Raw genomic sequence first — 13902 nt, 5'->3', positions numbered from 1 at the left:
CTGAGTTGACATGGAAGCGTTCTCGCCATCCAAAAGTCTTTGATTAATCGTATACTTTATTGGTATGTTGTCATTGATGAAAATCCTGTTTTATGGCCTGAGTGTTTGTGTTCTCCCCAAATCCATAAGTTGAAATCCTATCCCCCAAGATGATGCAATTAAGAGGTGGGGACTTTGGGTGGTTTAGGCCATGATGGTGGAGCCCTGGTGAATGAGATTAGTGCCTTTGTACGAAGGGACAGGAGAGCACGCTCTGGCTGTCTCTGCCACGTGAGGCTGCGACGAGAAGCTGGCCGTCTGCAAGCCAGGCTGGTTCTCTCCAGCCACTCAATCTGCCCGCACCTCGATCGTCGATTCCAGCCTCCGGAACCGATTCCAGCCTCCAGAACTGTGAGAAATACATGTCTGTCGTTTAAGCCAGTCAATGGGAATTTGTTTTCACAGCCCAAGCGGACTGAGACATCAGGAATATTATTACCTGGAGTGATGGCATAAATGATCAGGTTGGGTTAAATTTAAACAGGACTGGGCATTTATTATTATTTTCTCTTTACTCATAAAATGACCAGATGAACTGTTGTCCAAATAAAGGAGCTCCATTTTCTCTATACGTTTGAGTGGTCATGCGTGCAAACTGTGTAACCCAGATATACTTCCCCTTCTTTCCCTCAGCCAAACTTGCTAAATTCCATATAGGAATCTCTTTGGCAATAGCCCTGAGAGATGCTTTTCAGACTGAACCTGATTATCTCTGATAATATTATAGCTACTACCTGATGGGTCACAGTTTGAAACTTTTAAGGTGCTACAGATGCTTCTGAAACCTTTGAAAGCTCTGGACTCAGTTGCTGGGAAAATTCACAAAAGCCTGCGCTTGGACTCCTCGGAACACACCCATCTCGGTCAAGGTTGGCATCTTGATGAGGTCATTCCACTAGCAGCAGCAAAAGTGAATTTGCTCGGCCCCTGTGAGGCAGTCTGCACACTCCTGACACAGTGATCAAGTTGAAGGCTGCGGCCGGGCTGACATTGTTAGCAGGCACGTCACACGCTGTCCGGTGTCAATCAGCCCCAGGCGCTCAGAGAAGGAAATCCCTGGAGGGCAGGGACTTTTGTCTGTCTGTTCTCTGCTCTACTCCCAGCCCCTGGATCCATTTCAATACTCATGGAGTGAATAAATGGACATTTATCATATAGTAAACTGTTGCCAGTCTTCCATATGATTGACTTTCCAACTCTCAGCAGGACTTGATGGTAAGCTTGGTAGGGCATTGACATTTACACTCGTGTCCAACGCAGCACTGCACTCTGTCACTATCTCTTGGAACCATCTCTTTTCACTTTAACTCTCCCTTCCGGCCCTGTGCCATCTGCATATTTGATGAGTCACATCAGTCTTCTCAACAGTCCTGAGGCTATGTGTGGGATGGGGATAGAGGGCTGGAAGAGATAGATGGGCCCAGGCAGGGAATCACAAGTAATTAGAACAGAAAAGATGCCATGGAAACCTCCAGGAGCTCAGCCATAAGCAAAGGTAGAGTAAGTCCAAATCGGGTGTCATTTTAGATGGACCTAATTTAAGAGATGAGACCACTTTTTTACTTGGCACAAAGACAGGAGACTTAAGAAAGGGTTCACCCCAGCTGGCATTGTAGGTAAGTGAATTTATGGAGTTTTGTACCTACATGAGTAAGTATTCTCCAGACAAAGAATCAATAGGACGTGTGTGTGTGTGCGTGTGTGTGTGTGTGTGTGCGCGTGCATGTGTGTGCAAAGAGAGAGAGAGACAGGCAGAAGGAAAGATAATTTTTTTTTTTTAACTGGCTCACATGACTGTGCAGGCTGACAAGTCCAAAATCTGCAGGCTGGGCTAGCAGGCTGGAGATCCAAGGAAGAGTTGCAGTTTGAGTCCAGTGGCAGCTTGCTGGCAGAATTCCCAATCCCTTGAGGGAGGTCAGTCTTTTTCCTAAGTCTTTCAACTGATTGGGTGAGGCCCACCCACATGCTGGAGGGCAATCTCTCTCTTTTTTTTTTTTTTAAAGATTTTATTTATTTATTCGACAGAGATAGAGACAGCCAGCGAGAGAGGGAACACAGCAGGGGGAGTGGGAGAGGAGGAAGCAGGCTCACAGTGGAAGAGCCTGATGTGGGGCTTGATCCCATAACGCCGGGATCACACCCTGAGCCGAAGGCAGACGCTTAACCGCTGTGCCACCCAGGCACCCCAAGGAGGGCAATCTCTCTTACTCAAAGTCTACTGATTGAAATGTTAATCCCATTAAAAAAATACCTTCACAAAAACTTCTAGAATAGCGTTTGACGAAATATCTGGGTACAGTGGCCTAGCCAGGTTAGCACATGTAATTAACCATCATAGTACCGCTTAAGGGAAACCCAACACAAAGCAACTGGGTTTATCTAACTGGTGAATTAGAACAACGTTCTAATCCCCCTGGGTATTCACATGCTTCCAGACCCTCTTTGTAATTCCATACCTTGTGTCTCCTCCTCATTGCTGACTCATCCTGAAATGCCCTTTTCCAAACCTGCTTCCTTCCCCACTGGAAAAAGTCTACTCAACTTTCGCAGTTCTGATCAAATGTCAAGTCTGTGATACTTTCTTTAATACCACATCCCATGCAGGAGACTTAATTCCTTCCCTCAGCCCTTCACGCATGTACTGTCACAGCATTTATCACATCGCATTCCAACTGCTTGACCATCAAACAGCAGATTAGCAAAGGGGTTACAAGCATAAACTTTGGTTCCAGACTTCCTCAACTGAATTCTTGACCTCAGCAAGTTACCCAATCTCTGGATACGTTAGTTTCTTCATCTATAAAATGGAAATAAAGTAGTACCCACAATCTGAATTTATAGTGAGGACCCAATATATGTAGGACTCCTAGAACAGTGTCCAGTATGTAGTAACCACTAAAGAAAAAAGAAAGGCAGTTATTTTCATTGTTAGTGTTATTGTTGCTATCTGATGCCTGTCATGTGGGAGGATTAAGTGTTTCTGGAGGACAGGGGCGTTACCATATGCGTCTTTACTCCCCCCCCCCCAATATTGTGTGGAACAGAGCAGGGGTCAATAGGCATTCATTGGAGTGTTCATTACCTTATATTTGGAGAACGTTCTAATCACAGATATATATATATTGATTCAAAGGTTGGCGACAATATTGCCAATTTAAACCTCATTACAAGCTTGCGAGCTCTTATTACCCCCATTTTACAGATGAGGAAAGTGAGAGGCAGACATTAAGTGAATTGTCCAGTGTCCACATAGCTGGCAAGTAGCAGAGTCTCTAACTTCAAGGTCAGTGAGAAGAAGGGCAGAGATGTCAGGAGTTCAGGAAAGCTTTCTTTTCTGGTCCAGGCACTGCCCTTCCTCCCTGCCCTTCTTCTTACCTTCCAGAACACAGGCGCTCTGGACTGCAAAGCCTCGACGAAATGAGGTCTCCGTTCACACTGCAGAACTGACTCAGGAGAGGGTGTGAGCCACAGAGGGCCATCAATACAGGATATCCTCAGCCGTGACCGTGGCCTCCTCGATTTTGGTCTTAACCTCCGGGAGCGGAATTTGACTGATTGCCACGACGACCAAGTTCGCAGCGTGGGCCGAGGCACTGGCCACACAGATCCAAAAGGACTCTTCGTACCGTTCCTCCACCACCACGAAGCGGAAGAGCCTCTCCTGGAAGTTGGCGATGCGCTCGGTGAGGTTGTGAAACTTGACCGCAGCCATGAAGCTGGTGATGGCCAATGCCACGACTCCACCTGCAACCCAAAACGTCACCCTCATTCAGCGCTCCTTGGTACAGGTGTACTGGCCGTCTGTGAGCTGGCACTTCTGTGACACAGGCGACAAACTTGCTTTGGGTTGAAAAATTCTTAGGGTGACACAATTTTTTTTTTTCTTAAGTTAACTCCACCCCCAAGGTGGGGCTCTCCCTCAAGACTCCAAGGTTAAGAGTCATGCGCTCTACCGACGGAGCCAGCCAGGCGCCCCGGGGTGACACACCTTTTAATGTGCTTTTAAAACCCCCGGATAACCCACACCGTGAAGGGGGAGAGGTGTGGGGCAGAGAGAGTAGGCTTCATCTCAGATCAACTGCGTTCCCTTACCCAACACGGGGTACCCCGTTCAGTCTCTACATATCTCAGGGTTTGGATGGAGCCCCGGCAGGCTCTGTGGGAAGATTAAGAACTCGCTGTGCAGACTGGGGTCCAACCCAGGGCTGGACTGTTCTCTCTTCTTTAATTATCCCCTTTCCACACTAAGGGTAAGAAGGGGAGGTGAGAGAAGGAGGAGAGGAAGTAGACAGGGGAACCTGGAAGGGTTCCAAACTTCACACACTTCCCTACCTGTTGCTTCCAGCCCTCACGTTCTGGGGGGTTCTCTCTCTTCCTTTCTACTTTTCTACTGCTTGGTTTTAATTAATATTAAAAAAATCCCACATTTATCATGCTTTTTGCTTAGATTATTATGTCTTTGTTAAAGAAAATTTGGACACCAGAGAAAGTCACAAAGATGAAAATACAAATTCACTTATATCCTAAAAGCTGGATATAAATACTTTGAACATTTTAATGTATTTCTTTACATTTCTTTCTTTTTAACAAAACTGTATTCTGAAGCTCTTACTGTTTTATGCTTGTTTTTTTTCCCTTTACTTGAATATTTTTCTGCATTGTTAAATATTCTGTTATAGCACCACTTTATTTAATTTTTTTATTTTTTAAGATTTTTATTTATTTATTTATTTGACAGAGAGAGACAGCCAGCGAGAGAGGGAACACAAGCAGGGGGAGTGGGAGGGGAAGAAGCAGACTCTTAGTGGAGGAGCCTGATGTGGGGCTCGAACCCAGAACGCTGGGATCACACCCTGAGCCGAAGGCAGTTGCTTAACCACTGCGCCACCCAGGCGCCCCTATAGCACCACTTTAAACTGGTGCATAATATGTTCTTCAAGCAACACACCTAACTAATTTAATTAAATTTAATTGAGTATGACTTTATTTCTGGATATCTAGGTTGCATTTAAATATTTCTATTATAAAGTGCTACCGTGAACAGCTTTTTATATACATCTTTGTCCTCTTTTCCAGTTATTTCCTTAGCATAAATCCCTATTTGGATTTGTTTAATTAAAAAATATTCATATTTTGGGGGCGCAAGTGTGGCTCAGTTGGCTCAGGTGGTGATCTCCAGGTCATGGGATCAAGACCCACCTCAAACTGCACGCTCAGAGGGAGGTCTGCTTCTCTCCCTCTCTCTCACTCCCTCTATCTCTCTCTGCCCCTCCCACTGCTCACGCTCTCTCTCTCTCTCTAAAATAAATAAATCTTTTTTTTTTAAAGATTTTATTTATTTATTCGACAGAGAGAGAGACAGCCAGCGAGAAAGGGAACACAAGCAGGGGGAGTGGGAGAGGAAGAAGCAGGCTCCTAGCGGAGGAGCCTGATGTGGGGCTCGATCCCTTAACGCCGGGATCATGCCCCGAGCCGAAGGCAGACGTTTAAGGACTGCGCCACCCAGGCGCCCCTAAAATAAATAAATCTTTAAAAAATATTCATATTTTTATGCCTTTTAACACTTAAGTTTTGTTGACCTGCCTTTTAAAAATATTCTTTTTTTTTTTTTTAAGATTTTATTTATTTATTCAACAGAGATAGAGACAGCCAGCGAGAGAGGGAACACAAGCAGGGGGAGTGGGAGAGGAAGAAGCAGGCTCATAGCAGAAGAGCCTGATGTGGGGCTCGATCCCGGATCACCGGGATCACGCCCTGAGCCGAAGGCAGACGCTTAACCGCTGTGCCACCCAGGCACCCCTTTTAAAAATATTCTTATCAGTAGCGCTTCAGAGCGGCCTCTCTCTAAGGTAGTAACTTGACGGAGTGTTTATTTAATCGTAGGACTGAGCCCTTTTTACATTCCAGCCACTGTGAGGATTCATGTGCATGGAAACCAGACCCTGCAGTACCGATGGGGTGAGCCATTTATACAAGTAATTCTATAGGACGGTCACGGTCTGCAAACGCAGGCAAATGCATAGTAAGTGCTTTACCGGCATTACATCACAGTACGTGCGAAAACAACACTGCTTTATATTTCATGGTCACCCTGTATGAGGCAAAGGTGGTGGTGGGTTACGGCCATCATGATCCTTGACCATGTGGCCGAGGTTTTCTGAAACAGCCTCGTTTCTGGGAATTTTGCTATTTTTGTTACATAAGGCTTTTTAAGTGCATAACTAAATATGAATTAATTTTTGTGTATCAGTATACTCCCAGTCAACACACACTTTTGGTTTTTGTCTTGGAAAATAGGTCACGATGATGATACATGATACCATGATTAAAGAAAAGACAAAGGGCTTAGACTCAGTTGTACGTTGGTTGGAATTCCACCTCTGCTCCTTTTTGCTGTGTGACCTTGGGTAAGGCTTTCAACTTCTCTGAGCTTCAGGATCTTCAACTGTAAATAGGGTCTAATGATACTGCCTCATAAGGAGGTGTTGAGATTTAAATGAAAAGAGGCTGTAAAAGAGGCCAGGTCGTCTCCTGTCATTTGGAAGGCTCCCTCCCACACTCACGGGTGTCGTTCTACCTCTTCCCCCTCCTCCCACAGTGCCCCCCTCTACCCCCAGCTCTCTTCTCCCTTCTCCTCTTACCCCCACCTCTCCTCTTTGCTCTAAGTCCTCGGCCACTCGCGCACGCCACCAATTTGGCTCTTTACGGAGACAGAGATTCTGCAACTTTCAGTAAAGAGGACATTCATGCCCATGAGGAAGGTTATCGATTAGGGAAGTGAAGGCTGAGGTGGACATTTTAATTCCCACCCGGCTTCTACCTACCTACTTGGAGCTCAGTCTGGTGGTGGCAGTGGACACGGATTTCTCTCCCTGGGGGCCTTCCTTACCTGCTAGGACATTCCATAGGCAGATGCCCCCAGGGCCGTTGACTGCCCTATATGGAACCTGGATCATGTTGAGAATGGCAAAGCCCATGCTGACCAGAGCCAGGGCCAAGGCCAAGAAGAGGAGCAGCAGAATTGTCACGTGGAGGCCTGCATTGAGTTCCTTCACCAGGTGTGGGAAGACTGGGAAGAGAAGACACAGCCAATATTTCAGTATCAGAGCTGGGCTCAAATTCATAGAGTCCAGGCCTGCTTACCCCAGAGGCTTTAATTGAGCAGAGAGGGCTAGGCAGGTTTTCAAAAAGCAGGAGACTTCTTGAGGTGAATTCATGGACCCCAGATTTGCCATTTCTCAGTTGGCCAATAATCCTCTCTTTCTTGCCGTGGAAGCAAAATCGGAATGTGCCCCAGCTGCGACTTCAGTTGCACCGACTTCGAAGGCCTGGGATCTGGTGTGAGCTAGTTGCACACAAGCCCCAGACGGTGTCTCTTTAGCAGAGGAGGTTGGCAAGAGAGTCAGCCAGAGAGGCCGATTGAAAAGCTTTAATCTGGTCAGAGAGTTGCCTTCATTAAATCAGAGAGGTAGAAGTTTCAGGTACATCTGTGAAGAGTGTAGAAGCACGTAGCAGAGTGAAGCCTAGACCTGGCATCCAAAGATCTGGGTTCAAATCCCAGTTTTGCTCATTTGCCACAAGTATAAAATAGGATCCTCTACACCCTGCCTCCCCGACCCATCTTACCAGATTTTTGAGTGGATCAAGGGAAGTGCATGGGAATAATAATAACACTTAATAAGCACTGACAGGAAGCTAGGAGCATCACCTTGGAGCCCTCATAGTGACTTGGCAAGGTAGTCATTTTTTCCCATGTATGATGGACACTTACTTCTCATGTACACCGTACTCTATTAGAATATTGATTTTCCATATTAATGTGGCAGGATAATTTAGTGAGATATTAATTTGTATCTGTTTTCTCTATATTGGCCACCACACAGCAGCCATGAAGAGTAAATGATATGGTATGGCAGATATTGCCTGGGAAAGACTGACTTCTCAAAATGGTGGCTGTTGCTGTTCTGTTGTTACTTTCTGACTTAGGAGAAGTCACGTGACTCCGCAGAGCCTTAGTTTTTTTATCAGTATAATGGGGTAGCAATAGCTGCATATGAACTGAGGGTAACCAACGTATACTGAGCACAGTCATGTCAAGAGCCAAACCCTTTACATCACCATTTCGTTTAATGCTTGTGACAAGAATATACAATAAATTTTCTTAAACCCATTTCTGCATAGGCTTGGACATTAAGTCCCTTAACTTTGGGCAAGGTGACTGAATTCTCTATAAGATTATAGTCCTAGATACTATATGATATATGGAGTTTTGATGACTGTTTTCAGTAATTACTCTGAAGAATTAAAAATGACGGAAGCTAAAGAATGCCCAAGCGTACCCCTTCTTCTGCAGCTACTCCAGGGTTTCTACTGAGCACCTCCTGGTCAAATCAGGGTCCACTTAGTGAGTTCGAACTCCCTGCTTCATCCTTTGATGTCATGATCAGCCCCTCCTTGTTCCCCCTGGGGAGCCAGGACTCAAAGCTTTCCTGGTTCCCCTCGGTCCCCTGAACCCCTTTCCCCTCAGGCTCTTTGCTGGCTCATGTGCCTCCCTGTGGTCACAGAAGGTTGGTGGCCCCCAAGCTTGAGAACTTGAACTTTGGTCCTTCTCCCTTCAAAATCCTTTCCATTGAGAAGCTTCCTGACACACCACATTTACATCCTAGTTCTAGCCTAACTTTCTTTCCAGTTCTGTATTTCCATTTGTATTTATCTCCATGTGGTTATCTGGTCGGCATCAGAAACTTTACCCTGAGCTTCTTCCAAGGGATTTTTCTTTGCAAGGCTTCTCTTTAACCATTGCTTCTCTCCTTTCTTAGTGTCCCTTAGGTTTTTTTTTTTTTTTTTCAAACTTTTAGCCCTGGGTGAGAGAACATTGTGATAGACGCAAGTCTGTCCCTGACCTGCAGCGGTTGCAAAACCAGCCGACACAGCCTGGCTCAGCTCCAGTGAAAGTTTTCAGAGTGAATCACACCCAATTCACTGTGGAAGCTTGGAATATGGAAGTTTATATACCCTCCCCTGGGACACCCCAGGGCAGCGGGGAACTAAACCCTCTTGAACATTGCCCTACCCAGAGCTGATGTTAAAACACCCTTTATGATTCTCATATGGTTCTGATGCTTCAGAGAGCAGCCCCGGTTAGATGAGCCCCCTGGGGGCTGTGGGGCATCCCTCCCGGACAGAAGAAAAGGGAAAGGGACATCTGTAGAGTTCCTCCAGTGGGCAAACAGAAAGTGCTCCTTTGCTCTGGCTTCTGACGGGTTTACATTTCTGTGAGCTGGGATGGCAGGGCGTTAATTGGCCCTGCTGTGGAAGGGCTCAGTCTTTGTCTGTTCTCCTCAGTAGCCCTTCTACTGCAAAGCTGCTGTCTGCTTCAGCTCCCTTTCCAGAACCAGTGTTTGTGCTTGGGGAGTCCTAAATTACGCTAGACCTACCAACTGCCACCTTACACCCTCTATTATCAGTTGAAATGTGCCCTCTCTGCCATCCCCCACAAGAAAAGAGGGGTTGAAGTCCCAATCTCCAGCATTCGGTACTTGGAAATAGGGTCTTTAAGAGCTAATCAAGTTATGAGGTTGTTAAGATGGGCCCTAATCCAATGTGATTGGTGTCCTGATAAAAGGGGAAATCTGGACAAAGAAACATGCAGAGGAAAGACCACATGAAGAGACACGGGGAGGATGCTCTGTGGAGACTGGATGACACGGCCACAAGCCAAGAACTACCAGGTCTACCGGGGACTGGAAGAGGCTAGGAGGGCTCCTTCTCCCATAGCTTCCAGAGGGAGTGTGGCTCTGTCAACAAGCTGGTTTCTGAGTTCTAGCCTCCAGAACTATGAGAATACATTCCCATTGTTTAAATCACCGGATTTAATCACTCGGTTTCATCACCCGGTTTTACCACAAAGTGGTAGCATTTTGTTACGGCAGCTCCAGGGAACTAACACACCCTCTGTTTGTTGGGGTAACCACTCATTTCTAGTGGGATCTATCCATCCTGGGTCCTCCCACTCCTGAGAATCCCTGCGTTCATCCACCACCTCCCCGTTACCTTTTGCTGAACTCCAGAAGAACAGTAAGGACCACTAGGGGGAATCCTGGCTTTGGGAAAGTTGCCAGTCACAAATTCCAGAAGGAGCAACATGGTGGAAAGTAGGAACTTTGGGGTCAGGCTGACTTGGGTTGGGGTCTGTCTCCAGCATTCAGGGCTCTGCGACCTTCGGCAAGTTGCTTAACCTCTCTGCACCTTAGTTTTGTCCTAACCGGCAGGGTTGGGGAGGACTAGTGTAGCATAGGTCCCAAGTTTAGTGTCTTGCGTGGGAACATTCAGAGCAAATGAATTCGAAAGTACTTCATTGTTACTGAGTGCCAGTTTTTTGAAGCACTCTTCTGGGGGCTTGAGATCATCAATGAATAAAACAAGATCCTTGCCCTCATGGCACTACATCCTAAAGGGGTGGAGACAGATAATAAATAATAAACATAACAGATAAATTATCTATATGGAAGAAGGCAGTTACCATAGTAACATGACACATCATGCTATCTAATTACCAGGGGCTATTTTTATTGTGTTTCCTGAGCACTGTCTTACTCATTAAAGTCTCTGGAACCGTGCTGCTCTTAATCGTCACTCTCTTGTTCAAGCTTTGGAACTTCCTTCACGAGGTTCTTTCATTTCAATTAATGATGACTACTTAAAAATCGGGCCTTCAAACGCATTTGTTTTTTTCTCCTGAACCATTTGCAGGTAAATTGTCCCTGCATCCTTGAGTACTTTAGGGTCTGGTTCATTCAAAAAGAGATTGCCTTACAGAGCACAGTATCAAAATCATTGAGTTCATGCTGGTACATGACTGCCAGTTAATCCTGACACCCCATTCAAGTTCCACCAATTGTCTCACCAAGTGACGTCTTTTATAGCAAACAGACCCAATTCATAATCTCCTAGTGTGTATAGTTGCTGTAGTTCTTTATGTATGTGTGTTTTCTGGTTGTGTGTGTGTGTGTGTGTGTGTTTATGTGTGTTTGTGTGTGTGTAATATTCTTAATAGAGCGATTTTTCCAATATCCCTGGTCTAATTTAATTGCTGGGTAAATATAAATATTCCCAGAGATTTTTTCCCCCTGAATATCCGTAACAAATATGTATTTCTTTTATATATATAAGTGATGCCAGTTCATATTATTATATTTGTCAATGGGTTTAGCTTTCTGTCTTTATGCATTTAATAAGATACTTAACCCTGGGCAGGATTCTAAAAACTGCACCTCTGAAATATAGAACTCAAATGAGTAAAATTCCTTATCCCTTTGCATTGCATTTTGTTGATGAAGTATGGTTGCGCAGGACACTGTTCTCATGAGTGATCTAGTTGATTCTAAAGGCTTGCAGAATATTGACTTCTTTGCTTTGTTTTTAATTCCCAGAAGACCCTTCATAAAGCTGGCCTTGGATTTCTGGTCTGTTTACACCCAGAGCAGCTCTGGTGTGAGACTGGATGTCAGCCATGCCTGCTCACATTCATGGAGAGCGGCCAATGCCTTGCCCCGGGGCTCCCCTCCAGGGATAGACCATCTTGGGCTTTCAACCCAAGTAGTCTGATTCCAGAGCCCAGGCACACAGCCCCTTTGCCTGTTCTCAGATGATGGAGCTTTTATATAAGCCGAATTGGAAGCATGCTGGGCTGGCTGGGAATGTCCCAGTCACGTGCCATGGGTTTGAAGTCTGGCTCTGCTATTTCCTGGCTGGGGAACCTCAGGCAAGTTATAGAACTCTCCAAGTCTCAGTGTAGTCCTCTGCAAAACGGGAACGTTAAGAATTCCTTCTCCATAGGGGCGCCTGGGTGGCTCAGCTGTTAAGCGTCTGTCTTCGGCTCAGGTCATGATCCCAGGGTTCTGGAATCGAGCCCAGCATCGAGCTGTATGGGGCTCCCTGCTCGGCGGGAATCCTGCTTCTCCTTCTCACACTCCCCTTGCTTCTGTTCCCTCTCTCGCTGTCTCTCTATCAAATGAATGAATAAAATCTTAAAAAAAAAAGAATTCCTTCTCCATAAATTTTTTATAAGGCTTAAAAGAGAGAAGCCATGTAAAGCATTTAGCAGAATATCTGATACCTGAAAGCACTCAATATTTTAATAGTTATTTCTAATAGAGGTAAACTACGGAAGTATACAGATCCCTGTTTTTTAATGTTTCTATAAGCCTCTGCAGGAAAAAAAAAGTTCTTGGTGCTGAACAAGAATGTCGTCATGCCTTAGATTGAGGCAGAAGTCAAATTCCAGTTAGACATAAGCATCTTTATAAATTAAAAAAAAAAAAGTGTTCTATGGCAACTTGCATGCCCCGAATATACTCACTCTTGAATTGGGACTGGCGGCCCCCGAGCCCACACTGTCGCACTTTACATCCTTGGAAGAGCCCGTAGTAAATATCCCCAATGAACTTGACCAGCTCTGGATCCGTGGCGTTGACCAGGTCCACTCCAGTCTGACAAAGGATTTTCCCACTCAGCCAGTGGGGCGCTGCCACGGCAACGACGATCAGGATAAAGGAGGAGAAGCTGAGTAAAGACGCCAGCCCATACCACGCCTTTTTGAACCATCCAGGCATTCTAGTGGGTGCAGGTCATCCCGCAGGTGTCCCAGCAGCAGCGAGGGTCGCTGACATTCTCTGGACACTCAGCAATCCCCTGCTCCAGGGTCAGCTCTTGCAAACACAGCATTTCAGGGTTTCCAGTGCATCTCCTGGTCCTCCCTCAGTGCCTGTCTCCACAGCCTGTGTTTACTACAAGTATGTCCGGAAGTTTCTACAGAGATCGGCTTCACCTGACTCAAGTGTAGAGGAGTGTGTTACTGAAGAGAGTAACCCTATATCTCCCCCTAGACTACTGTTTCAGCAGAGGGTTTAATTGTTCCTTTCAGGTATTTAAATAACCCTGGCCTGGACCTCTTGATGGCCAGGAAGTTATTAGCAGGTAAAACTAGGTAGACCTGACTATAAAGAGACACTAACAATTCTCAAAAAATGCGTGCAATAGAAGGAAACTGAGCATGCAATGATTAGCCCTTGAATGCCGTCCACAGTGCATGGCGTCAAATGTCGAGCTCCTGGCTGCGTGCCTGGGCATTTCTTTCTGTAAAATGTCACTGCTGTCAGAATCTCCAGAACTGTTATTAATACCTTGGGATGACCTCTGTTCTCAAGGCTTTTAACTGAAATGTGTAAACAAGGCTATATGATGTTTGGATTTATCACTGGGTGAATCTGCCCTGGGCAGTCAGTTTGTGGCTGGACTGGGGCAGCCTGGACCCCAACACTCACACTCCTGTCCTCCAACAGCACCCTCCCCCTCACCCCCAACCTTGTGTCATCTGAAGTGGGAAAGAAGAGTGTTTTTCTAAAGTGTTAGCAAATACAGCTTCTCAGGGGCTTTACTTCTCCGAATACTGAAAATCTGTCTTTTTTTTTCTTTTAATCTGTAGACACTAGGAATGAAATATTCCCTACTTTCTATCTTATACCGTGGCTTTTCAATTTTGATTTTTAGTCTATTACTGAATGCCAACGTGACATAATGTGAGACTGGCAACAGCCACTCTCAATAGTTTTGGGGAGTCACATTTGGCTAGTAAAATGTTTATTTGGTCACAGAGGTCTGGAGGGGGGTTCAAGAGTTTGCATTGTTAAATGACAGGAGTTCCAGAAACCTCACTTGGAGAGCAGCGAGGGGCCAGAGGGACATGGGATTGTCAGTTTCCTTCCCTACCGCGGGAGTCACTTCTGTGGTGTCTCCACAATGAAAATAAGCAAGAGGGTTTCTGAAGCTTGTGTAGAGCTTTCCCTCGTACAAAAGGCTTTG

The 13902-nt window shown here is 45.7% G+C and overlaps 1 protein-coding gene across 1 annotated transcript; it reads right to left on the bottom strand.

The window, feature by feature from the left end:
• Positions 1-3392: 3392 nt before the first annotated feature.
• Positions 3393-12653, bottom strand: CLRN2 (clarin 2). The gene is made up of 3 exons (XM_026514559.3): positions 12401-12653; positions 6929-7108; positions 3393-3783 (listed from the first exon to the last, which is right to left on the bottom strand). Exons 1-3 carry the CDS (start codon positions 12651-12653, stop codon positions 3518-3520), a joined length of 699 nt encoding a protein of 232 aa, XP_026370344.2. The 3' UTR covers positions 3393-3517.
• Positions 12654-13902: the final 1249 nt, after the last annotated feature.

The sequence above is a fragment of the Ursus arctos genome, unplaced genomic scaffold, assembly GCF_023065955.2.
Source record: "Ursus arctos isolate Adak ecotype North America unplaced genomic scaffold, UrsArc2.0 scaffold_9, whole genome shotgun sequence".
In the NCBI taxonomy this organism is placed as follows: Eukaryota; Metazoa; Chordata; class Mammalia; order Carnivora; family Ursidae; genus Ursus; species Ursus arctos.
This window is presented reverse-complemented; position numbering and strand designations above follow the sequence as displayed.

What these genes read in the sequence shown, in the direction of transcription:
- CLRN2 (XM_026514559.3), bottom strand. Translation starts at nt 12,653, where the DNA reads ATGCCTGGATGGTTCAAAAAGGCGTGGTATGGGCTGGCGTCTTTACTC. An exon ending in CCGCCAGTCCCAATTCAAGA is followed by an intron (nt 7,109 to 12,400) that starts GTGAGTATATTC and finishes TTCTCTTCCCAG; the next exon opens with TCTTCCCACACCTGGTGAAG. An exon ending in CCTATGGAATGTCCTAGCAG is followed by an intron (nt 3,784 to 6,928) that starts GTAAGGAAGGCC and finishes TTTGGGTTGCAG; the next exon opens with GTGGAGTCGTGGCATTGGCC.